General features: G+C 42.6%; 1 protein-coding gene across 1 annotated transcript in view; it reads right to left on the reverse strand.

Moving 5' to 3' along the window:
* The window catches only part of LOC106586279 (contactin-associated protein-like 5), a 129,143-nt gene extending 103,635 nt beyond the window's left edge, over positions 1–25,508 (reverse strand). Inside the window, exon 1 of the mRNA XM_014173405.2 lies at positions 25,243–25,508. Within this exon, the coding sequence (XP_014028880.1) occupies positions 25,243–25,315 (73 nt within the window). The 5' untranslated portion in view covers positions 25,316–25,508. The remainder of the gene's footprint in view (positions 1–25,242) is intronic.
* Between the last annotated feature and the right edge of the window lie 1,706 nt (positions 25,509–27,214).

A 27,214-nucleotide genomic window follows, 5' to 3' on the forward strand; every position in this document is an offset into this window, starting at 1 on the left:
GAGCTTTTTTGAACAAAACTACATTCGTTATGGACCTGTGATACCTGGAAGTGACATCTGATGAAGAGAATCAAAGGTAATGGATTATTTACATAGTATTTTCGATTTTAGATCTCCCCAACATGACGTCTAGTCTGTATCGCACACGTATTTTTCTGGGCACAGTGCTCAGATTATTGCAAAGTGTGATTTCCCAGTAAGGTTATTTTTAAATCTGGCAAGTTGATTGCGTTCAAAAGATGTAAATCTATAATTCTTTAAATGACAATATAATATTTTAACAATGTTTTCTAATTTTAATTATTTAATTTCTGACGCTGACTTGACTGCCGGTTATTGGAGGGAAACGATTTCCTCAACATCAATGCCATAGTAAAACGCTGTTTTTGTATATAAATATGAACTTGATAGAACTAAAAATGCATGCATTGTCTAACATAATGTCCTAGGAGTGTCATCTGATGGAGATTGTAAAAGGTTAGTGTATCATTTTAGCTGGTTTTATGGTTTTGGTGACCCTGTCTTTGACTTGACAAAACATTACACACAACTCTTGTAAATGTACTGTCCTAACATACTCTAAATTTATGCTTTCGCCGTAAAACCTTTTTGAAATCGTAAAACGTGGTTAGATTAAGGAGATGTTTATCTTTCAAATGGTGTAACATAGTTGTATTTTTGAAAAATTTGAATTTTGACATTTATTTGGATTCAAATTTGCCGCTCTTGAAATGCACCTGCTGTTGATGGAGTGCACCACAGGTGGCACGCTAGCGTCCCACCTAGCCCCAAGAGGTTAAATTGTTTAACTTGGGTCAAATGTTTCGGGAAGCCTTCCACAAGCTTCCCATAATAAGTTGGGTGAATTTTGGCCCATTCCTCCTGACAGAGCTGGTGTAACTGAGTCAGGTTTGTAGGCCTCCTTGCTCGCACACGCTTTTTCAGTTCTGCCCACATATTTTCTATGGGATTGAGGTCAGGGCTTTGTGATGGCCACTCTGATACCTTGACTTTGTTGTCCTTAAGCCATTTTGCCATAACTTTGAAAGTATGCTTGGGTTCATTGTCCATTTGGAAGACCCATTTGCGACCAAGCTTTAACTTCCTGACTGATGTCTTGAGATGTTGCTTCAATATATCCACATAATTTTCCTGCCTCATGATGCCATCTATTTTGTGAAGTGCACCAGTCCCTCCTGCAGCAAAGCACCCCCACAACATGATGCTGCCACCCCCGTGCTTCACGTTTGGGATGGTGTTCTTCGGCTTGCAAGCATCCCCCTTTTTCCTACAAACATAATGATGGTCATTATGGCCAAACAGTTCTATTTTTGTTTCACCAAACCAGAGGACATTTATCCAAAAAGTACGATCTTTGTCACCATGTGCAGTTGCAAACTGTAAGTCAGGCTTTTTTATGGCGGTTTTGGAGCAGTGGCTTCTCCCTTGCTGAGCGGCCTTTCAGGTTATGTCGATATAGGACTCGTTTTACTGTGGATATAGATACTTTTGTACCTGTTTCCTCCAGCAACTTCACAAGGTCCTTTGCTGTTGTTCTGGGATTGATTTGCACTTCACACCAAAGTACATTCATCTCTAGGACACAGAACGCGTCTCCTTCCTGAGCGGAATGACAGCTGCGTGGTCCCATGATGTTTATACTTGCATACTTTTGTTTGTACAAATGAACGTGGTACCTTCAGGCGATTGGAAATTGCTCCCAAGGATGAACCAGACTTATGGAGGTCTACAATTTTTTTCTGAGGTCTTGGCTGGTTTCTTTTGATTTTCCCATGATGTCAAGCAAAGAGGCACTGAGTTTGAAGGTAGGCCTTGAAATACATCCACAGGTTCACCTCCAATTGACTCAAATGATGTCAATTAGCCTAACAGAAGCTTCTAAAGCCATGACATCTTTTCTGGAATCTTCCAAGCTGTTTAAAGGCACAGTCAACTTAGTGTATGTAAACTTCTGACCCACTGGAATTGTGATACAGTGACTTATAAGTGAAATAATCTGTCTGTAAACAATTGTTGGAAAAATGACTTGTGTCTTGCACAAAGTAGATGTCCTAACTGACTTGCCAAAACTATGGTTTGTTAACAAGAAATTTGTGGAGTAGTTGAAAAACTAGTTTTAATGACTCCAACCTAAGTGTATGTAAACATCCGACTTCAACTGTATGTTTTGCTAGCAGTTGCCAATAAAACAAGTCCTAAATGGAAGGGATTGTTTGTCATCTGTAGCCCCATGAAATCAGCTAAAACCAGCTCAATAACACAATGCATGCACACACTATTGAATAATATGCATCCACCTGTATTGTGAATAGACCTAGTCTACATCTTGATTTACCCAGATTAACAAGAGATTTACCTTTCAGATACATGTTTACCATTACGTTGTAGTCACATTTGTAGTTAGATTGTTAAAAACAAAGTCAAATTGATTGTATGATTGTCTTATTGATTTATTCATGCATACAAAAAAAAAAGATGCCCAGCGTTTGAACAGAGCAGTAGCTGAGTTTATGTCTGGAGCAAGTGCCATTCTGTAACTTTGGCTTAAACGCCTCACTTTTTTGTTGTTGTGGTATCGTTTTGGAATCGAGTATTGTGATGGTATCGTGTATCGTGATACTAAACCTGGTAGTGGTGTCAAGTCAAAATTCGGGAATCGTGACAACACTAGTCTATCGTCACTTGCGTGGGATCCATGAGAAATGCTTGGGTTGCAGAAGAGGATAGGTCTAAAGGGAAAGAAGATATACAACCATATTCTCACCCGTGACCTTCAATGCTGTGCAGTCCACAAATGTAACTGCAGCCATGTCTATCCAATGTAATATTGTACAGTACTTCAGGGGAGCATAAACACACATCCTGTAGATGGGTTAGCTGACAACGTCACAAAAGTGATGTAGGCGCTTCCATGGAGCAGAGGTCACCGTGTTGTTGTGATTGCTAGCAAGAATGACAAGAAACTGCCATGTGGGGAATCGTAAGTGTCTCGTTTCATCTTGTACTTGATACCATGTCTTGTTTTGAGGTGTTTTGAGTGATTTCATGTCAATGTCCCAGATATGCCAAAAATGCGCTATCTAGCTAAGCAACAACTGTGTTGTGTCTGAGAGACAACAAGTGCTCATTGTGCAAATGCAGTCACATTTTCAATAAACATTGTAGTCGAAATATAGCTCACATGTTGTCAACAATCTAAGCATAAATGTCCCAAATATCTGTTGTGCACCTCTCCTCTACACCTTGACAGGTCATGTATAGGATATTTGAGGATTGGATTGGCATGTGAATATTGTAGTTATCAAAAACATTCCACAACTTGGAATATAACCGTTAGTTATAAAACACCATCCATGGCAGTATGTGAGACTGCCTGTGGACTCTAAAGACTTGGGGCAAGCTGCACAGCATGGCTTTGCAGGCTCTGACACACTGTGGATCATCAGCTATCTTTAAAGTGAGGCCTATTCTGGTACTGGCAGCCAGGCAGTTCTCTCTCAAGGTCTCAGACCCTTTTGAACAAAGGTTGTGGGGAGGGAGAAAACAAACAGGGATTCAGTGATCCATTGCTTTTTCAGAAGAAACAACTAAACTGCATCAGAATATACAGTGTTCTTTTGAATCTTTCTTCTGAGTTGTGTACTACTCTATACCTTGTTTTACTTTCAGTTCTCTGTCTTAGCATATTACTATTGTATCATAGATGAAAGGCAGATATAGCTAGTGACGTTAACTACTGCAAGGTTTGAAGTTTCTTGACCTTTCTGGGGAATTTGCATGTAATTGCAAACACATTTCCACTAAGCTCTCAGCAGCTCACAGCGGCAGCTACCTCCGCATCGACGAGCCTCACAGGAGTCAATGGCCTTGAGAGGGAAAAAAATTAAATGATGAAAGGAATAGAATATCAATATTTACTCAAGGGAATTCTTAGTCAACCCAGCCCACTGCTGATGCAGGTCATGAAACCCATTTTCATTTTAATATAGTCAAATGTTTCCTTTCACACAGTAGTTTCTATAGCAAAGCTCCACAAAACACCCAAAGATGGTTACATTTGCAACAATTACTTTTCTGATTAATAACATCTCCTTGACCCTTAGGTGGCTTTGATATCATTGCCAAAAAGCATTGTTATATCTTCCTGTCTGCACAGATTTAAGACAAAGGAAAATGAATGCTGCTGCTACCACACAGTCCAACCAAGGTGCATGACTTGGAGATACAAAGAGATTTTTAAATAATAAATGAATAATCTTTTGCTGAACTTCCACTGTCCTTCAGGAGTAGCTGAATATCTCCAGCATGTATTTAAAACAACAGAAATATGCGACTCAATACACATTTTCTAGTACACGGTGGGCTACTATAAGCAAATACAAGGCAACCAGGTAACGTTACAGTAGTTTGTGGATTCATGGGTAACAACATCTAACCTTTAAAATCAATGAGTGGTTATATGAAATCAAACTATTTTCTACACCCATTAAATCCTGAGATTGATTTTCTCCGCTGGTTCTACAAATCACCGACCGGCTTTGATTAGCCTATTACCTGCTTTCTGAGGCCTGAAAATCATCTAGAGATTAACACCTGAAGCAGGGCCTGATTAAAAGTGCTCATTAAAACTGAAATAAAACTCCAATTACCATGGCGATTAGATAACGACAATATCGGCCAAAGATAAACCTGATAACATGACATTCATTGTATCATTCAGTCAGATTGTGGCGTGCACGTTAACTGAATCATAAATCCAAATTGAGTTGAGTTATAGACGGAACCGGTGGCATCCTGCACGAACACTTGTCGTGTTCCCCTAATCCATCAGTGTGAGATTAGATCACTTCCACCAGGCAGAAGGACATTAAGAGTCCAGTGATCTGAACGTGTCGGCCTCATCTTCCACTGATCCAGCCCTGCCTGCCGGGCCCCAATAAGAGCAGTGAATGGTGTGGTGCTCTTTCACTTAGCTAGCTACTTCACCACAACTCTCCTTTGTTGTTTCCAATGAGCAGTGTGGCTTCTGGAGCATCACTGTGTGGCTGCTAAAGAGGATCCCAGGACATAAAAATAACTGGCAACAGCTTGATTACAATGATCACTGTACTCTCTCCATCAGTGACTCATTCATCGATTTCTCTCTTGTTTTGGATGCTGTCTCCATGTTGGAGCTCTCCTCCTGGAAACATCTGCATTGGCTAATGACCACTCATCTAGTAGACAACAATGTCATGTTAAAAAACAGACAGCATTAAGTCTGTTTGCATACTTTGGCCCACTGGATCTCATCTGACCTGATTTGGCGGCACTCAGATCACTCGCCAGCAGATGCCTCTGATGCTGAGTGGATCAAGCCATTTTTTAAGACCCAGAGACAGTCGGGCAGTGAGATATCTGCCAATGTACATTACGCACATCACTACAGCAAGTGCCAATGTGGTCTGAAGGGATTTTGATGTTGACGCTCTCCTCTTTATTCTGTGGTATGCTGCAGGCTACCGTGCATGTTGGCTGTTTGCTTTCTCTCCCTGCCTATCTCACTCTCTGCCCCTCCATCTCCCTCTGCTGCTCTCTGAGCTGAGATGCATGCCATAGCTCTACAGGGTTTACATCTTCACATCAACATCATGTAAGAGGATCAAGGTTTAGTGATTTAGGATCAGGAGCACATCATATTTTACTTTAAATAGATAAGTACTTGTTTTTCTCACCGGTCAAGTTCCAAGTAAACAACCTGATTTGGGACGGCACATACAGTTCATCTACAGTATGGACGCATGTTCAGTCAGATTACCTAATTTACATCTTTGGTAACACTACATGTATTATTAAACAACTGAAATAAGGTACAGTTTCTATTGCACTTCCACAACAAAAACAGCTGTTTATAACATTTTACATTTTAGTCATTTAGCAGACGCTCTTATCCAGAGCGACTTACAGTAGTGAATGCATACATTTCATTTATTTATTTTTACTTTTTATTTTTTTGTACTGGCCCCCCCGTGGGAATCGAACCCACAACCCTGGCGTTGCACACACCATGCTGGCGATGCAAACACCATGCTCTACCAACTGAGCCATAGGGTCTATAACATGTTAGTATAATTACATTTTTACTACACAGGTATTATAGTAACTTAATAAGTCGCTTGTGCAGTGTTAACAATACAATCCCCGTCATCAATACAGCACAACATGTGTCCAAGCACATGGTTAAACACTCTATCCCGCCCCTGTGGCTTAAATCGTTAGGCAGGACTAGAAGAGAGCCCCAACTGCAGCAGTGACTCAGCTCAAACGGTCGGTGGTCGCATAATTACATTTCCCTGCAGTCAGCACATTGAGGCTGATGAAGGAAGGCTGGAGCATTGTACTGTAATAGAAGGTTTTAGGCAGCAGCGCTGGACTGGGCAGCACTGGGATGTGCTATTCTCGTCTGCCTGTTAGACCTGAACAAAAGGGCTGGTATTAATTCAAATCTAAAATGACCACCCCTTCTCTGAATAAAGGCTAATGAAGGGATTCGCCTGTTGGATTTTAGTCAGAAAGGGATTTGTTGAGTTGACACAATACTAAAAGCAAACAGATGAAATGGGTTGATACCTGAAGTGGAATTTGATGGATTATTTAGGAATTGCCAACTTCAGATGTAAGCAGTCTACTTCTCCACCTGAGATGTGAGCTTACAGTAGTTACATACTCAAATCAAGTGCTTCTTCTGTCCGAATCCATGACAAAGTCTGACGCAGTCAAACAAATCCCTGAAGACATAATCCCAAATCCAGTCTGTTTGCGTGGAGAGGACTGTCTGAAGTATAGTATACATATTCCTGAGGACAAGACATGGTTTCATATGAACTCACCAGTAATGAACCAAACACAGACTGAAGGGCATAGAGGCTGCTGGTAGTTTGTGAGCTGAATACTAAATATATATACAGTCAGCAACACCTACAGTACGTGAATCATTGAGATACACAAGCATAACATTACAAACACCTTCCTTATATTGAGTTGTACCCCTTTTTGCCCTCAGAACTGCTTCAATTCGTCGGGGCATGGACTCTACAAGGTGTTGAAAGCGTTCCACAGGGATGCTGGCCCATGCTTCCCACAGTTGTGTCAAATTGGCTGGATGTCCTTTGGGTGGTAGAACGTTCTTGATATACACGGGAAACTGTTGAGCGTGAAAAACCCAGCAGCATTGCAGTTCTTGACACACTCAAACCGGTCTGCCTGGCACATACTACCATACCCCATTCAAAGGCACTTAAATCTTTTGTCTGCCCATTCACCCTCTGAATGGTGCCGATGACATGGACGTCAATTAAGGCAGCCCCGTGCACCTCTCTGATTCATAGGGGTTGGATTAAATGCAGAAGGCACATTTCGGTTGAATGCATTCAGTTGTGTAACTGACTAGGTATCCCCCTTTCCCTTTCACACATACACAATCCACGTCTCAATTGTCTCAAGGCTTAAACATCCTGTCTCCTCCCCTTCATCTAAACTGATTGAAGTGAATTTAAGAAGTGACATCAATAAGGGATCATAACTTTCACCTGGATTCACCTGGTGAGTCTATGTCATGGAATGAGTTCCTAATGTTTTGTACACAGTGTATCTTCTGCAGTTGAATCCTCAATCCCCTCCCTAACAATATGTATTTATAACCACGTTACATAAGATTGGTAACATGGAGAGAAACTAGTTGTGTTTTTATCACTAGAGCTCTCAAAATCATGTTCCAGCCCCAGCATATTGGTTCCATTGGGATATTCCAGGTGGTATAAAATGTACATACTGGGACATTAGAAAAGGGCCACAGTCTCATATATACAGATGACTAACAATGATATGCCAACTAAACTGGGTTTAATACTAGTAGGCCTAAATTCAACCAGGAGAAAAGTACTATGTACTTTTAGAGGCTGAAATAAATATTGTTATTGACCTATTTTTTAACCAGTGGTGCCAATTTTTGCCTTTGGCTCCAACTTCTTTGTCTGTCCTGATGACGGCTTTGATCTCCCCCTGATATCATGGGCCCATTGGTCTTTTTGACAGTGCTTATCAACAGATCTCTCAACTCTCTTTGCTCATTAGCAAGCTTCTCAGACACCAAACAAATATTGCCCTACAATGAAACCAGACTAATTTACGGTAACAAATTGCCCTATTTTCACAAGATAGCTAAGGTTCTTTCTCTAGTTAGTCAGATGTTCAAACTGTTATTTCTTTCTTCCACAGACTATATGCCAAAGTTTTCTTGGGTTTTGATACTAAATGTTAACATCATTTCACCCAAACTCAGACCTGCCTCAGATATCCACGAGGAGTTGACAGGATGGGAGAACGAATATCACAAAATATCACAGAAGTTATATTTTTACCATTCAATTTAGCAAACCTTCTCAACCATAGCCAATGATTCCAGGGTGATAATTCCAATCATATTTGACACTCCAGGAGATCCTGCCTCATCTCGACTGAATAGCCCCAGTGTTGGGAAAAAATATGGATCCTAGTTGGTCCCGTTTGACCCCACACATTAGCCCTCACTGGAAGTCAGCAATCAGAGGTTATTGGCTGATTAGCCCCCACTGAATACTAGACTGAAGGAGAGGGACTCCCATTCAAAGAGAATCATGTCTCCCAGCAGCCCCAGATGGTGATTCTGACACTACAGGACTCCCTGTTTCCTGTAAAAATGTCTGCCAGCACACTCACATTTAAATACACTGGAATAATATCACAGATATTGGAATACATGGTGCTACTATCGTGTGGCAACCCCAAAATCTAAATAGGTATACTGTAAATCATGTATAGAATGTATACTATATGAAGCTGTAAAAGCTCACAGAAAATCCAGTGTTTCTATGTCAAACGGTTTTGTTACATTTCAGACTTCTGTGACGTACACTACCGTTCAAAGGTTTGGGGTCACTTAGAAATGTCCTTGTTTTTGAAAGAAAAGCACATTTTATGTCCATTAAAATAACATCAAATTGATCAGAAATACAGTGTTGTCACGTAGGGCAGGGCGTGACAGGGGGTGGTTTTGGGCTGATCTATGTTTTCTAGTTCTATGTTTAAATTCTAGTTTTCTATTTCTAGGTTGGATTGTTTGGGGTTGATCTCTAATTGGAGGCAGCTGATCCTCATTTGCCTCTGATTAGAGATCATATGTAATTAGGGGGTTTTCTCATTGTGGTTTGTGGGTTATTGTCTTTAGAGTAGTGTGTTGTCCTCGCTGCTTCACGGTTTATTGTTGTCGTCCTATTTTCATGTTTTTAGTGTATTGCATTCAGTTTCACTTTTAATAAATATGTGGAAGTACGAAAACGCTGCATCTTGGTCCGCTACTTCGAACAGCCGTGACAAGTGTAGACATTGTTAATGTTGTAAATGACTATCTGTAGCTGGAAACTGCAGATTTGTTATGTAATATCTACATAGGCATAGAGGCCCATTATCAGCAACCATCACTCCTGTGTTCCAATGTCACATTGTGTTAGCTAATCCAAGTTTATCATTTTAAAAGGCTAATTCATCATTAGAAAACCCTTTTGCAATTATGTTAGCACAGCTGAAAACTGCTGTCCTGATTAAAAAAGCAATAAAACTGGCCTTCTTTAGACTAGTTGAGTATCTGGAGCATCAAATCAAATCAAAGTTTATTTGTCACGTGCGCCGAATACAACAGGTGTAGACCTTACAGTGAAATGCTTACTTACAGGCTCTAACCAATAGTGCGAAAAAAAAGGTTGCGTGTGTAGGTAGGTAAAGAAATAAAACCACAGTAAAAATACATTTTGAAAATAACAGTAGCAAGGCAATATACAGACACCGGTTAGTCAGGCTTATTGAGGTAGTATGTACATGTAGGTATGGTTAAAGTGACTATGCATGTATGATGAACAGAGAGTAGCAGTAGCGTAAAAAGAGGGGTTGGCGGGTGGTGGTACACAATGCAGATAGCCCGGTTAGCCACTGTGCGGGAGCACTGGTTGGTCGGGCCAATTGAGGTAGTATGTACCTGAATGTATAGTTAAAGTGACTATGCATATATGATAAACAGAGATTAGCAGCAGCGTAAAAGAGGGGTTGGGGGTGGGGGCACACAATGCAAATAATCCGGTTAACCATTTGGTTACCTGTTCAGGAGTCTTATGGCTTGGGGGTAAAAACTGTTGAGAAGCGTTTTTTTCCTAGACTTGGCACTCCGGTACCGCTTGCCATGTGGTAGTACAGAGAACAGTCTATAACTGGGGTTGCTGGGGTCTTTGACAATTTTTAGGGCCTTCCTCTGACACTGCCTGGTGTAGAGGTCCTGGATGGCAGGCAGCTTTGCCCCAGTAATGTACTGGGCCGTACGCACTACCCTCTGAAGTGCCTTGCGGTCGGAGGCCAAGCAATTGCTGTACCAGGCAGTGATGCAACCGGTCAGGATGCTCTCGATGTTGCAGCTGTAGAACCTTTTGAGGATCTCAGGACCCATGCCAAATTTTTTTAGTTTCCTGAGGGGGAATAGGCTTTGTCGTGCCCTCTTCGCGACTGTCTTGGTGTGTTTGGAACATTCTAGCACCCCTGGGGAGCTCGAGTGTTGAGGATCAGTGTGGCAGATGTGTTGCTACCTACCCTCACCACCTAGGGGTGGCCCATCAGGAAGTCCAGGATCCAGTTACAGATGGAGGTGTTTAATCCCAGGTTCCTTAGCTTAGTGATGAGCTTTGAGGGTACTATGGTGTTGAACAGTGAGCTGTAGTCAATGAATAGCATTCTCACATAGGTGTTCCTTTTGTCCAGGTGGGAAAGGGCAGTGTGGAGTGCAATAGAGATTGCATCATCTGTGGATCTGTTTGGGCGGTGTGCAAATTGGAGTGGGTCTAGGGTTTCTGGGATAATGGTGCTGATGTGAGCCATTACCAGCCTTTCAAAGCACTTCATGGCTACGGACGTGAGTGCTACGGGTCTGTAGTCATTTAGGCAGGTTGCCTTTGTGTTGTTCTTGGGCACAGGGACTATGGTGGTCTGCTTGAAACATGTTGGTATTACAGACTCAATCAGGGACATGTTGAAAATGTCAGTGAAGACACCTGCCAGATGGTCAGCACATGCCCGGAGCACACATCCTGGTAATCCGTCTGGCCCCGCAGCCTTGTGTATATCCCCTCCAAATCTCCGACCACTACCTTGTATCCTTTTCCCTCTTGCTCTCATCCAACACTTCTCACTCTGCCCCTACTCGGATGGTATTGCGCCGTCCCAACCTTCGCTCTCTCTCTCCCGCTACTCTCTCCTCTTCCATCCTATCATCTCTTCCCTCTGCTCAAACCTTCTCCAACCTATTTCCTGATTCTGCCTCCTCAACCCTCCTCTCCTCCCTTTCTGCATCCTTTGATTTTCTCTGTCCCTTATCCTCCAGGCCGGCTCGGTCCTCCCCTCCTGCTCCGTGGCTCGACGACTCACTACGAGCTCACAGAACAAGGCTCCGGGCAGCCGAGCGGAAATGGAGGAAAACTCGCCTCCCTGCGGACCTGGCATCCTTTCACTCACTCCTCTCTACATTCTCCTCTTCTGTCTCTGCTGCTAAAGCCACTTTCTACCACTCTAAATTCCAAGCATCTGCCTCTAACCCTAGGAAGCTCTTTGCTACCTTCTCCTCCCTCCTGAATCCTCCTCCCCCTCCCCCCTCCTCCCTCTCTGCGGATGACTTCGTCAACCATTTTGAAAAGAAGGTTGACGATATCCGATCCTCGTTTGCTAAGTCAAACGACACCGCTGGTCCTGCTCACACTGCCCTACCCTGTGCTTTGACCTCTTTCTCCCCTCTCTCTCCAGATGAAATCTCGCGTCTTGTGACGGCCGGCCGCCCAACAACCTGCCCACTTGACCCTATCCCCTCCTCTCTTCTCCAGACCATTTCCGGAGACCTTCTCCCCTTCCTCACCTCGCTCATCAACTCATCCTTGACCGCTGGCTACGTCCCTTCCGTCTTCAAGAGAGCGAGAGTTGCACCCCTTCTGAAAAAACCTACACTCGATCCCTCCGATGTCAACAACTACAGACCAGTATCCCTTCTTTCTTTTCTCTCCAAAACTCTTGAACGTGCCGTCCTTGGCCAGCTCTCCTGCTATCTCTCTCAGAATGACCTTCTTGATCCTAATCAGTCAGGTTTCAAGACTGGGCATTCAACTGAGACTGCTCTTCTCTGTGTCACGGAGGATCTCCGCACTGCTAAAGCTAACTCTCTCTCCTCTGCTCTCATCCTTCTAGACCTATCTGCTGCCTTTGATACTGTGAACCATCAGATCCTCCTCTCCACCCTCTCCGAGTTGGGCATCTCCGGCGCGGCCCACGCTTGGATTGCGTCCTACCTGACAGGTCGCTCCTACCAGGTGGCGTGGCGAGAATCTGTCTCCGCACCATGCACTCTCACCACTGGTGTCCCCCAGGGCTCTGTTCTAGGCCCTCTCCTATTCTCGCTATACACCAAGTCACTTGGCTCTGTCATATCCTCACATGGTCTCTCCTATCATTGCTATGCAGACGACACACAATTAATCTTCTCCTTTCCCCCTTCTGATAACCAGGCGGCGAATCGCATCTCTGCATGTCTGTCAGACATATCAGTGTGGATGACGGATCACCAGCTCAAGCTGAACCTCGGCAAGACGGAGCTGCTCTTCCTCCCGGGGAAGGACTGCCCGTTCCATGATCTCGCCATCACGGTTGACAACTCCCTTGTGTCCTCCTCCCAGAGTGCTAAGAACCTTGGCGTGATCCTGGACAACACCCAGTCGTTCTCCACTAACATCAAGGCGGTGACCCGATCCTGTAGGTTCATGCTCTACAACATTCGCAGAGTACGACCCTGCCTCACACAGGAAGCGGCGCAGGTCCTAATCCAGGCACTTGTCATCTCCCGTCTGGATTACTGCAACTCGCTGTTGGCTGGGCTCCCTGCCTGTGCCATTAAACCCCTACAACTCATCCAGAACGCCGCAGCCCGTCTGGTGTTCAACCTTCCCAAGTTCTCTCACGTCACCCCGCTCCTCCGCTCTCTCCACTGGCTTCCAGTTGAAGCTCGCATCCGCTACAAGACCATGGTGATTGCCTACGGAGCTGTGAAGGGAACGGCACCTCCATACCTTCAGGCTCTGATCAGGCCCTACACCCAAACAAGGGCACTGCGTTCATCCACCACTGGCCTGCTGGCCCCCCTACCTCTGAGGAAGCACAGTTCCCGCTCAGCCCAGTCAAAACTGTTCGCTTCTCTGTCCCCAATGGTGGAACAAGCTCCCTCACGACGCCAGGACAGCGGAGTCAATCACCACCTTCCGGAGACACCTGAAACCCCACCTCTTTAAGGAATACCTAGGATAGGATAAAGTAATCCTTCTAACCCCCCCCCTTAAAAGATTTAGATGCACTATTGTAAAGTGGTTGTTCCACTGGATATCATAAGGTGAATGCACCATTTTGTAAGTCGCTCTGGATAAGAGCGTCTGCTAAATGACTTAAATGTAATGTAATGTATGTTGACCTGTTTAAAGGTCTTACTCACGTCGGCTACGGAGAGCGTGATCACACAGTCGTCCAGGAACAGCTGATGCTCTCATGCATGCCTCAGTGTTGCTTGCCTCAAAGCAAGCATAGAAGTGATTTATCTCATCTGGTAGGCTCGTGTCACTGGGCAGCTCGCGGCTGTGCTTCCCTTTGTAGTCTGTAATAGTTTGCAAGCCCTGCCACATCCGACGAAACCACTCATCAGCATTTGTGGGTTCGATTACAGGCTCAAAATGGCCAGCAACAAAGAACTTTCTTCTGAAATTTGTCAGTCTATTCTTGTTCTGAGAAATGAAGGCTATTCCATGTGAGAAATTGCCAAGAAACTGAAGATCTCGTACAACGCTGTGTACAACTCCCTTCACAGAACAGCACAAACTGTCTCTAACCAGATTAGAAAGAGGAATGGGAGGCCCCGGTACACAACTGAGCAAGTACATTAGAGTGTCTAGTTTGAGAAACAGACGCCTCACAAGTCCTCAACTGGCAGCTTCATTAAATAGTACCTGCAAAACACCAGTCTCAACGTCAACAGTGAAGAGGCGACTCCGAGATGCTGGCTTTCTAGGCAGAGTTGCAAAGAAAAAGCCATATCTCAGACTGGCCAATAAAAAGAAAAGATTAAGATGGGCAAAAGATCACAGACACTGGACAGAGGAACTCTGCCTAGAAGGCCAGCATCCCGGAGTCGCCTCTTCACTGTTGACGTTGAGAGCATGGAGGGCTTAAGTTACATTGGAGGGGCACTGTGTGAATTTATACGGTGAAAAGTGTACTTTACAGAAGGGTTGAGCGATATACTGTATACTGGGTTATTTTGAAATACCGACAGTAAGATTTTCAATACTGTAAAAAAATTTAGCAATTATAAAGCAGTGGCATAGCACGCAACCCCACAGCAACATTCAATCCCCTCCTGGATCAAGATCCCTGTTGCCTAAATAGTTTTCTGGGTACATTATATATTTTTTTAAATATCATTATAAATAATCAAATAAAAATAGCGCCCCTTGTGTGCACTTCCGGTAATACCGTATACCCCAGTATGGTACAGAAACGGTATGATGGTATGAAAATCTGGATACCCCCCAACCCTACTTTATAGTACTTGATTAAGTCTCCCAAATTAAAGATCAAAGGATACAGAAGGAGCATCTGGGACGGCCTGGCCAGTTGGGATTACACCACCGCTGCAGTGTCATCTTGACTGCGAAGCTGTCCCCAAATATGTTCAAACAAAAATGGATTAATGGATCAAATATTAACTCTTACCATTTGGGGGATTTACAAAGTCTAAAAACAGATTTGTGGGAATTTTTACTTTGTGGTTAGTTACTGTATGCCATGAATTAATTCGATTTTAAAGCAAATTAATAGACTAATATTTACAGCTAATGTATAAGACTCAATAGATGGAGAGTGGTGTTCCATCAGTGTGGGAGTGATTAGATTGTAAATGCAAAGACCTCCACTGGCGCCACATTTGTCAAATAGATAGTGTGTGTATGTTTGTGTCTGCACAAGTGCGTCTGCACAGTGTGTGTGAGTGTGAGCACACTCAGAAGTGGTGTAACTGAGACCCCATTATAGCTAAATTGAACTGTAATTCTGTAGTATTAATTAATTTGGGTACCCTCAAAAAGAGAGAAACTTATCTCATGCGTGGTGATTACAGTCAATGCATGCAAATTGCTCAAGTTGATGCAAGTGGATAATTTATTTTCAGGCTGCCATAATTTGTAGCGATTCATCATTTGACGTTATCACATGAAACACCAGCTTAATGAGAAAACACAACCGTGGGGTGAGATGCCCTCAGCTGACAAGAGCTGGCCTACAGCGTCATCTTCCACACATTGGAAGACGAAAAGATCCTGTCATATATGGGTACTAATTTAACTGGAAACAGCTCATCTCCCCCACTCACTCTCTGTGTATTACTCAGACTGTGGCAACTTGAAGACACAGCTATTTAATAAAAAGGAAACTAGTTTTAACAAAACTATACTAATTACAAACTAGCTCATAGCAATGAACATGTAAATGCTCTTTTGTGAGTGCGGGTCATTAGGTTACAGACACATTTAGTTTAGTCTTAACACTTCATCAAGTGTGATAAATCAGAACAGCAATAACAGTCTGCCCTGCAGACCTATTGAAAAGAAAGCACAATTTACTTGAATTGTCATCTGACACAATATCAAACCATAATCCAAAGCCTAGGGTAATACAAAGCGGACCAGGCACTAGCAAAAACGTATCAAAGAAAAGAGAACTCTAATTTGATCATGAGCTCTGGGAGAGGAAGAAAAAGCTTTTCTCTCTGACTCTCTTTGCTTTGGTACTTAATTCACCCGGAACAGCTGCAATAGGAATAGCCACTCAAGAAAAATAATAGCCACGTTCTCATTAATACAAAAAGCAATGAATTCGAACAGTGGGGGCTGAACCGTTCAAACAGAATAAGTCTGGTAGAGGAAGACATGAACTCTAGTCAGTGAGAATGAGGCAGTTACGGCTGTGGGTTTATCCAGAACAGTTGTGTTTGTAATGGATTTAGATAGAAACCCCTTTAGGATAATGCCAGCTCTATTTTCCCTGTGCCAACTGTATCACTGTCCTGTTCTTTGTGTCTTGCCAACGCAAACATTTTAATGCCTCCCGAGGCATATCATAATCTGCATTATCTGTGATCCTAGCAGAGGGCTAGCCATGGTGAGGCAGACGATCATGATCCTGATGATGATAACGGTTTATCACAATGTCTTCTTCAGCACCAGGTCAACAGCTGATTATCATTTTGGAAATATAGCACTTCAGCTGATAGGAATGTCCCCATCGTAATTAAACAACACCACAACAACATCCCTCTGTATAATTTATAGTGACATTTTGTCCTCCTCCTAACTCCCTGATCACTTAATGGATCCTCATCTGTCTTGGAGATCTGGTGAAGGGGAGAAGGGGTGAGTGATGGGGCATTTTAGAGGGCAATTCAGAACACGGCTATCTCTCAAAGTTGTTTCATTCATCTCTAGAGTGACCAATCACTCACTGGTTTAAATTACCCCTATAGAAACACCTGGAATAAATTAGCATGGGGTAAAGAGGGAATTACGGCCACATACCACTGCTATTGTATTTGTCTTCCCTCGCAAGGTCATTCATACTGTAACTTCCCCCGCTGTGTGTGGTGATATGGTCTATCTACGATAAGAGGTATTCATTTACATTTTAGAGGGTTTCAAAGGTTGGCAGGCTCGCTATGTCTGACAGTCTTTGTGTGTCCACATGCACACGCTTATGTGCATGGCTGTAGGTGTGTGCATGTTTAGGTGTATGTGTGGTGCGTGTGTGCATGTGTGGGTGTGTGTGTGTAGGTGTGTGTGTGTGTGTGTGTGTGTGTGTGTGTGTGTGTGTGTGTGTGTGTGTGTGTGTGTGTGTGTGTGTGTGTGTGCGTGTGCGTGTGTGTGTGTGTGTGTGTGTCTAATGTGCTCTTGTATAAATCCCTTTGACTTTGTGTGGGTTGTCAAGACCCATTTCCCCATGGTATTGACAGGATCTGGAGCAATATGCTGGAGCCAGACCCTAGGGAAGTATGTCATAAGTTCTACTATCAGTATGAGTTTTTGAAATGGAAACTCCCCCCGCTGTTCCTTGCCCAAGGCAACCTTCACAACCGTACTCTCCCTCCCAGCAGGGTGACTCCATTTAAAACACCTAACATGTTTGACCTCATAAAGAAATTGAGGTAAAGACTCTATTACACTAATGCTTTGGTCAAAATTCCAGAATCCCCCACAGAGAGTGGGGATGTATTGGGAAATGTGAAATTAGCCACTGCTTTCACAAATATAGTGACATATTACATATACAGTTTTAACCTTTTGAGTGCTCACTTACAGTATAATATCAGAATAAAATCCTCTCCTGGTTTTAACTCTTTAGCTATACTTTGTAATAGCCTACACCATTTGCAATCAGACAGTACAAGTTCTAGCATAAAGAAGTTCATATGAGAGGATTGTTTACTCTACTGCTAGTGTGGTGGCCCAAAACAAGATTGGCCCAATATTAATACTGGCCTAGTCAACCCAACACAGCTTATGTTGAGCCTCTATTAATCCCATTACACACAATTATAAACTTGCTTCTATCACAGCTACTGTAGGAGAGACACTTCTCTCTCTCAATTTCAATTTATTCAGTTCAAATGGCTTTATTGGCATGCAAAACATATGTTTACAATGCCAAAGCAAGTGAAATGTGAAATAAACAATCAGAAATTAACAGTAAACATTACACTCACTAAAGTTTCAAAAGAATAGAGACATTTCAAATGTTATATTACGGCTGTCTACAGTGTTGTTACAATCTGCAAATAGTTGAAGTACAAAATGGAATATAAATAAACATACTGTAAATATGGGTTGTATTTACAATGGTGTTTGTTCTTCACTGGTTAACCTTTTCTTGTGGCAACAGGTCACAAATCTCTCTCTCTCTTTGCGAGGAGTGCATGAGGACATGCTCCTCTGAGAGGATGTGGCTGCCATTATCTCTGTCGCCAGACACAGGGGCCACACAAACCACCCATGATGGATATCTGGCTTCTCCTTTTGTTTCTTTCAGGTAATTATGAGAACAGTCATTTGCTTGTCCTCTAGGAGAATCTAGATGTTTTATCTCTGAGCAGCTTGTCAATCTTGATCACGGAGTGAATTTGATATGAATACAGAATGTTCATGAATGATTGTTCAGACTTGTGTTTTGATTCCCCCCTTATAGACTAAGCAAAACTATAATACATGTCTATTTATGTCCATTGCCCATACCTGTTTTGGTCACCTTTTTTTACATGACCAAACATTACAAAAACTGTATGCACCAAAACATTTTGGATGGCTAAGCTAAACAATATTTTGTTATGAACTGCGGCATGAAATTCTTGCTAAAAGACCCAACCGGTCAGGTTTTGCATATGTTTATTACCATCTGAAATCCCACATGTGCAAGAGCGACTATCAACATTGTTTTTATAGATTAGCCCAAAATTGTGTTTGAAAAGTAAGAACAAAAGTAAGAATTTACCTCTCGGGGAGATTGGATTAGTTCATGAACATTGGATGAAATAATTCACAGATGAAGAGGAGGATGTCAAATAAATCTCCAAAACACATGAATGGTAGCAGTGGGCCAAATGACGATAAGTGTGTGGTGCCGTAAAATTTGTAGCCGCTTTTGAACCGTACCATGTTGAATGGTTAATTGTGAACGAAGGGTAGCACTTCATAATAACGCCGCTTAATAAAGCATCTATAATGAATTAGTAAATCTTTATTGGTTATTTATTCATCGTTACTCCAATCATAAGAGGTTTAATATAGGTCCTTACAAACCATTTAATAATCATTATGTAAGTATTTTTGTGTGGCCTCATCCAAAGTTTTGGCGATGTGTGTGTGTGTGTGTGTGTGTGTGTGTGTGTATATATATATATATATATATATATATACAGTAACAGTCAAAAGGGCTGCAATTTCTGAGGCTGGTAACTCTAATGAACTTATCCTCTGCAGCGGAGGTAACTCTGGGTCTTCCTTTCCTGTGGCCATTCTCAAATCAAATCAAATTGTATTGGTCACATACACATGGTTAGCAGATGTTAATGCGAGTGTAGCGAAATGCTTGTGCTTCTAGTTCCAGCAGTGCAGTAATATCTAACAAATAATCTAACAATTCCCAACAACTACCTAATACACACAAATCTAACAAGTAATCTAACAATTCCCCAACAACTACCTAATACACACAAATCTAATGGGGTGAATGAGAATATGTGCATATCAATATATGGATGAGCGATGGCCGAGCGGCATAGGCAAGGTGCAGTAGATGGTATAAAATACAGTATATACATGTGATATGAGTAAGATATGTAAACATTATTAAAGTGGCATTGTTTAAAGTGACTCGTGATCCATTTAATAAAGTGTCTCAATACAGTATATACATGTGATATGAGTAATGTAAGATATGTAGACATTATTAAAGTGGCATTATTTAGAGTGGAATTGAGAGCCAGTTTCATCATAGAGCTTGATGGTTGCAACTGCACTTGAAGAAACTTTCAAATGTTCCGTATTGACTGACCTTCAAGTCTTAAAGTAATGATGGACTGTCGTTTCTCTTTGCTTATTTGAGCTGTTCTTGCCATAATATAGACTTGGTATTTTACCAAATAGGGTTATCTTCTATATATCACCACTACCTTGTCACAACACAACTGATTGGCACAAACGCATTAAGAAGGAAAGAAATTCCACAAATTAACTTTTAACACACTTTTTTGGTTACTACATGATCCCATATGTGTTATTTCATAGTTTTGATGTCTTCACTATTATTCTACAATGTAGAAAATAGTAATAATAAACAAAAACCCAGGAATGAGTAGGTGTGTCCAAACTTTTGACTGGTACTGTGTATATATATACTGCTCAAAAAAATAAAGGGAACACTTAAACAACACATCCTAGATCTGAATGAAATAAATAATCTTATGAAATACTTTTTTCTTTACATAGTTGAATGTGCTGACAACAAAATCACACAAAAATAATCAATGGAAATCCAATTTATCAACCCATGGAGGTCTGGATTTGGAGTCACACTCAAAATTAAAGTGGAAAACCACACTACAGGCTGATCCAACTTTGATGTAATGTCCTTAAAACAAGTCAAAATGAGGCTCAGTAGTGTGTGTGGCCTCCACGTGCCTGTATGACCTCCCTACAACGCCTGGGCATGCTCCTGATGAGGTGGCAGATGGTCTCCTGAGGGATCTCCTCCCAGACCTGGACTAAAGCATCCGCCAACTCCTGGACAGTCTGTGGTGCAATGTGACGTTGGTGGATGGAGCGAGACATGATGTCCCAGATGTGCTCAATTGGATTCAGGTCTGGGGAACGGGCGGGCCAGTCCATAGCATCAATGCCTTCCTCTTGCAGGAACTGCTGACACACTCCAGCCACATGAGGTCTATAATTGTCTTGCATTAGGAGGAAACCAGGGCCAACCGCACCAGCATATGGTCTCACAAGGGGTCTGAGGATCTCATCTCGGTACCTAATGGCAGTCAGGCTACCTCTGGCGAGCACATGGAGGGCTGTGCGGCCCCCCAAAGAAATGCCACCCCACACCATGACTGACCCACCGCCAAACCGGTCATGCTGGAGGATGTTGCAGGCAGCAGAACGTTCTCCACGGCGTCTCCAGACTCTGTCACGTCTGTCACGTGCTCAGTGTGAACCTGCTTTTATCTGTGAAGAGCACAGGGTGCCATTGGCGAATTTGCCAATCTTGGTGTTCTCTGGCAAATGCCAAACGTCCTGCACGGTGTTGGGCTGTAAGCACAACCCCCACCTGTGGACGTCGGGCCCTCATACCACCCTCATGGAGTCTGTTTCTGACCGTTTGAGCAGACACATGCACATTTGTGGCCTGCTGGAGGTCATTTTGCAGGGCTCTGGCCGTGCTCCTCCTTGCCCTCCTTGCACAAAGGCGGAGGTAGCGGTCCTGCTGCTGGGTTGTTGCCCTCCTACGACCTCCTCCACGTCTCCTGATGTACTGGCCTGTCTCCTGGTAGCGCCTCCATGCTCTGGACACTACGCTGACAGACACAGCAAACCTTCTTGCCACAGCTCGCATTGATGTGCCATCCTGGATGAGCTGCACTACCTGAGCCACTTGTGTGGGTTGTAGACTCCGTCTCATGCTACCACTAGAGTGAAAGCACCGCCAGCATTCAAAAGTGACCAAAACATCAGCCAGGAAGCATAGGAACTGAGAAGTGGTCTGTGGTCCCCACCTGCAGAACCACTCCTTTATTGGGGGTGTCTTGCTAATTGCCTATAATTTCCACCTGTTGTCTATTCCATTTGCACAACAGCATGTGAAATGTATTGTCAATCAGTGTTGCTTCCTAAGTGGACAGTTTGATTTCACAGAAGTGTGATTGACTTGGAGTTACATTGTGTTGTTTAAGTGTTCCCTTTATTTTTGTTGAGCAGTGTATATATATATATATATATATATATATATTTTATAATGTTTATATATTTTCCTTTATTATTTTCCCCTAACTCTACCACCATTCCCGTAATTGGAGTAAACTAATGGACAACAACACTTACGATTCTACTTCCAGCTTATACATACTATATACATTTTACGGATACAGACATTTTACAATAGTTATATTTTGTTTGTTTTTAGTCCCATCCTTCAACTTCACTCAAACCCTCCCATCTATCTCTGAACACCATCCAGTTTTGATTTCTATTTGCCATTTACTTTTCAGCTGTGTGCTGATGTTTCACAAAAGTACAGAACCTTTCTATTTTCATAGTTTCTACAGATTGTAATCTAAAAGAAATACGTTTTTGCTAAAAATATTAATACATTATCGATGGATTGACTATGACTTCTTAAATTGCCCAGCAGTGCTATCTGCAGAGTTAGCTCCAGGTAAATGTTGATATTCATTAGCCGTACAAGCTACATATGGACCATATTGATCTCATGAGTATGTCTCTTCATAGCAAAATCTGCAGAGCTGGGATGGTTGTATCACCCATATAAACTCAGCAAAAAAAGGAACGTCCTCTCACTATCAACTGCGTTCATTTTCAGCAAACTTAACATGTGTAAATATTTGTATGAACATAACAAGATTCAACAACTGAGACATAAACTGAACAAGTTCCACAGACATGTGACTAACAGAATTGGAAGAATGTGTCCCTGAACAAAGGGGTGGTCAAAATCTAAAGTAACAGTCAGCATCATGCATTAAGTACAGCAGTGCATCTCCTCCTCATGGACTGCACCAGATTTGCCAGTTCTTGCTGTGATATGTTACCCCACTCTTCTACCAAGGCACGCCCTCACCCTCAGATCCAACAGGTCCCAGACGTGCTCAACGGGATTGAGATCCGGGCTCTTCGCTGGCCATGGCAGAACACTGACATTCCTGTCTTGCAGCAAATCACGCACTGAACGAGCAGTATGGCTGGTGGTATTGTCATGCTGGAGGGTCATGTCAGGATGAGTCTGCAGGAAGGGTACCACATGAGGGAGGAGGATGTCTTCCCTGTAACACAAAGCGTTGAGATTGCCTGCAATGACAACAAGCTCAGTCCGATGATGCTGTGACACACCGCCCCAGACCATGACGGACCCTCCACCTCCAAATCGTGAGGTGAGGACCTGCCTTACAACAGGCCTACAAGCCCTCAGTCCAGCCTCTCTTAGCCTATTGCGGACAGTCTGAGCACTGATGGAGGGATTGTGCATTCCTGGTGTAACTCGGGCAGTTGTTGTTGCCATCCTGTACCTGTCCCGCAGGTGTGATGTTCGGATGTACCGATCCTGTGCAGGTGTTGTTACACGTGGTCTGCCACTGCGAGGACAATCAGCTGTCCGTCCTGTCTCCCTGTAGCGCTGTCTTAGGCATCTCACAGTACGGACATTGCATTTTATTGCCCTTGGTCACATCTGCAGTCCTCATGCCTCCTTGCAGCATGCCTAAGGCACGTTCACGCAGATGAGCAGGGACCCTGGGCATCTTTCTTTTCGTGTTTCTCAGAGTCAGTAGAAAGGCCTCTTTAGTGTCCTAAGTTTTTATAACTGTGACCTTAATTGCCTAGCGTCTGTAAGCTGTTAGTGGCTTAACGACCGTTCCACAGGTGCATGTTCATTAATTGTTTATGGTTCATTGAACAAACATGGGAAACGGTGTTTAAACCCTTTACAATGAAGATCTGTGAAGTTATTTGGATTTTTGCGAATGATCTTTGAAAGACGTGGTGCTGAAAAAGAGACGTTTCTTTTTTTGCTGAGTTTAAACCGCCATGTGAAAGTTTGCTATCTTTAATCATCCGTTAGACACCATGTCAAGATAAAATACTGTACAAATCATTGATCAAAACATTGATATGCATTTTAATGTCAGATCAACCACTCTTCTATGCATCCTGTGCTGAGTACATTTATTTCCTCGAGTTGAAATTGAAGCTTTAAAAATAGGGGGATGGATGGGAGAATGAACCATAATGATCAGAGCACTGTCTGGGAGGACCATTGAACAGAAGCCTCACTTGATGAGACTCTGATCCAAATCGAGAAGAGCAGCAGGCTGTTCAAACTGTGAGGCACAAACACACTGTAGTGTTTCCCCCTGCTTTCTCTCTCTCGGCCAAGCTGCCTGCCAGGTTGCCTTCCAGCACCAGGTAGAGCTACGGCAACACAATGCCTGTCCGACAGGAGACATTGAGCTGCCACCAACCACATTAATACATTACTGTAGGTGAAAAATGGGTACCAAGTCACAGACTAAATGGGTCCCAAGCACTAACATTAGTAGCAAAGCCCGCAATGCACAGTTTTGGCCTCAACCTTAAACAAGGTTGCATACAGTAATGCCATTTAGACTCCCTGTTTGAAACAAGGTTTCAAATAATTATACGAACAGTAAATGGATTCAGAACTACAGTGCTACCAAATCAATATCAGAGATTGATTGCTAATTCCATTGTGTTATTTAAGTTTGAAAAAATGCTTTGACTTATAAATTTATATTATTTCTACTGATTACTGAACCTTTTATGCTGATAATCATGGGTGACATCTGGCATCTACTGTTCAGATGAGGACCCATGTCATATTTTTCTTAGCTATGAGAATATAGTGTTCAGAACTCTCATTCCACTTCAAAACGAACAGTTATATTCTCTGATCGAAGAGCTTCCTGCACCTAAGTAGAATAATTCTGACCTCTAGTGACAGTGCAGACATGGTAACACAGATTGTAGCCTAAGCATTTGCACTTGAGAATGTCATTCCTCTTAGTAAGTTTGATGACCATGGTAGGATGTGCTTCTCTAGCAGCATAGGCCTCTAATCGAATAGGGTTCACATAGGTAGTAGGTATAATGCAATGTGTTTGAGTGTGGTCTCTGAAAGAAACAGCAGCCTATTGCAATTAAATAAAATAAAAACAGCTTATCCAAATTGGGAAAAACACTGGTTGAATCAACGTTGTTTCCATTTCATTTTAATGAAATTACGCTGAACAAACGTGTAATAGAAGTTGAATTGACGTCTGTGCCCAGTGGGATGTAACCCTACACAGCTCTAGGTTTTCGCAAGGACAACACAAATCCCGAGATAGGAAAGTGATGTTGAAAACTTAATTTCGAATTTTGCTCCTACTGTTAATACAGAACACTGCAATGTGAGAAAGATGGATCTATGCGACAGATGTTTACTCAAGTGACATGTGCTAAAACGTGTCTCCCAAGTACAGGAAGTGTGTTGACTGATCTGAGTATTATTAGATCCGTTTACATCCATTGCAATTGTAGAGACAAGGACAGGTTTTGCAAAACTGCTCTGTAGTTTATCCGACTGAGTTGAGGTTATCATATGTTGGGGACGGAAGAGGTGGCATGTATGGAACTCCATGCTCCAATTTCTGCTGATTTAGGATTACGAGAGAGAAAACATGCCATACAAACTTAGAAAACAGAATCAACAATCTCGATACAATGTATGTTGTATTATTATCAAGTTACTTACAGTGACTGGCCGCCAGCGCAGCACTGACAACGCCAAGCACCGTGAGAATAAAGGCGATGGCCAGAGATGACATTTCCACCTTGCTTGCCACAGATATCCAGGTTTCTGTATATCCTCAGTGAAAATACCTCCGATGACGCGTACTTCCGAGCAGTGTGTTATAATTCCAGCTGCTTCGACTTCACCTATTCACTGCAGAACCATCACGAGGCAGGTCTGCTAGCGCGCGCACAACACCCTCTACTCTGCTGCTGCTCCCAAATCTCCGTCACATCGGTGCGTCTCTCTCTCCTCTCTCTCTCTCTCTCTCTCTCTTACGCCCTCTCACACAAAAACGCCTTTAATCATTTCGAGTTTATTTTTGGACATTCTGCACGATTAAGCAATAGTATAGCAATATTGACATATTTTGCATTAGTTATGGAAGTTTTTGAAGGTTATATGTCTTATTTAAGAGGAATGGGCACTGGGGAGGGCTTCGGTGGATGCTAACGTGAGCTACAGCCGCGCTCTCATTTACCGCTCACACTATTTCAGCATTCACAGCAATAGACAGATCCGCATGCTGCATTCTTCACAAAGCACAGCCAGCAGTCAAAACAATACCAAGCTGCTAGCAGGCCTGGCTCAAATGAATACTTCATATATACCTCTCTCAACTTGTTTGGCTTCATTTTGCAGTTTCTCTAAGTTTCCCTCCAGATATTGTGCCACAGGCTGTATGTTTTAGATGTTGAGACTACATAGACTACAGAGACGGTACAAAGAAACACACGCGTTTCTCTTTATTTGCTTCTGCCCACAGGCGGTAACCGAGCGGTGGATAACCTCCAGTCTCGCCGTGATTACCGTCTATTTCGACTTATACTGTCTCTATTATTTTATCTAAAAACAAATTTCCATTTCGGATGATAATTGAGAAATATAAGGGGATCCTTGGGCAACGAATATTCACGTCAGGTATGGTAGGTAGGGTGACATTAGCTCGATCGTTGTAATTTATTTCATGGTAACACATTGTGAAAAAAATACCTTCAACACAACAGGGCTTTTCACACGCAGACCTATACTGTAGATGCAAATTGTTCAGCTATGCATCAATATTGTTGAAAATCCCACCTTACATCTATCTACTGTATACGCACTACACATTACCTGCTATATTATCACAGTATAGATCATATTGGCCACCTTTTGGACTTAGAATAAGACATTCCTGTCTATTGTATTGATTGTTATGGTGCATTATTGTCCTGTGAAATCATGGAAAAATCATGGAAAACAGCCATTTCAGAGTAATTTACTTCACATAACCGTCCACCTGCTCCGTCTGCCTTCTTTTTGACATCACCCTGAATACTCTGGCAGAATTCACCATTAGCATAAGTGCATGCAACATTCATTTATCTTACACCTCTATTCCTCAATGCATAACCCTGGGGTTCTTGTCAGGTGTCAAGATATGAGGCCTACACTAAAGTGCTATTAAATTACAGGGCCATATTTGTCACCTTTTTAAGGTCTACAAATATGGTACCGGGTTCAACACCATTTCCACTTGACAAGTGCCCCATGAAAAATGTATACTTTCTTTTAAGATCTCCAAGGTAGCGGCAAATTGAATATTGAATGAGAGAGTAAAAAGTACATGCATCCAAAAAGCCCTAAAATCACCACACTTCTAGGTCCATTCTACCACACAGTCAGGCATCGGTGTTCAGTCAATTCTTCGCTGATCTGAAAACAAAATGGCTTGTTTCAAGGAGTTAAAAGATTACTTTTATTTTAGATTGACTTTTTGATTTATTGAAATGCTGGTTGATCGACTGATCTATTGGGTGGTTGATTGACTAATTGTGATTTGTTGGTTGATCATTGACTAATGGATAGAGAAAACTAGGTTGATGTTGAAGAGCTGTGTAGAACTAATGACAGTGACTCATCTCACTATGCCGGTAATGGTCATTAGTGA

The sequence above is a fragment of the Salmo salar genome, chromosome ssa25 (assembly GCF_905237065.1).
Source record: "Salmo salar chromosome ssa25, Ssal_v3.1, whole genome shotgun sequence".
Taxonomy (NCBI): Eukaryota; Metazoa; Chordata; class Actinopteri; order Salmoniformes; family Salmonidae; genus Salmo; species Salmo salar.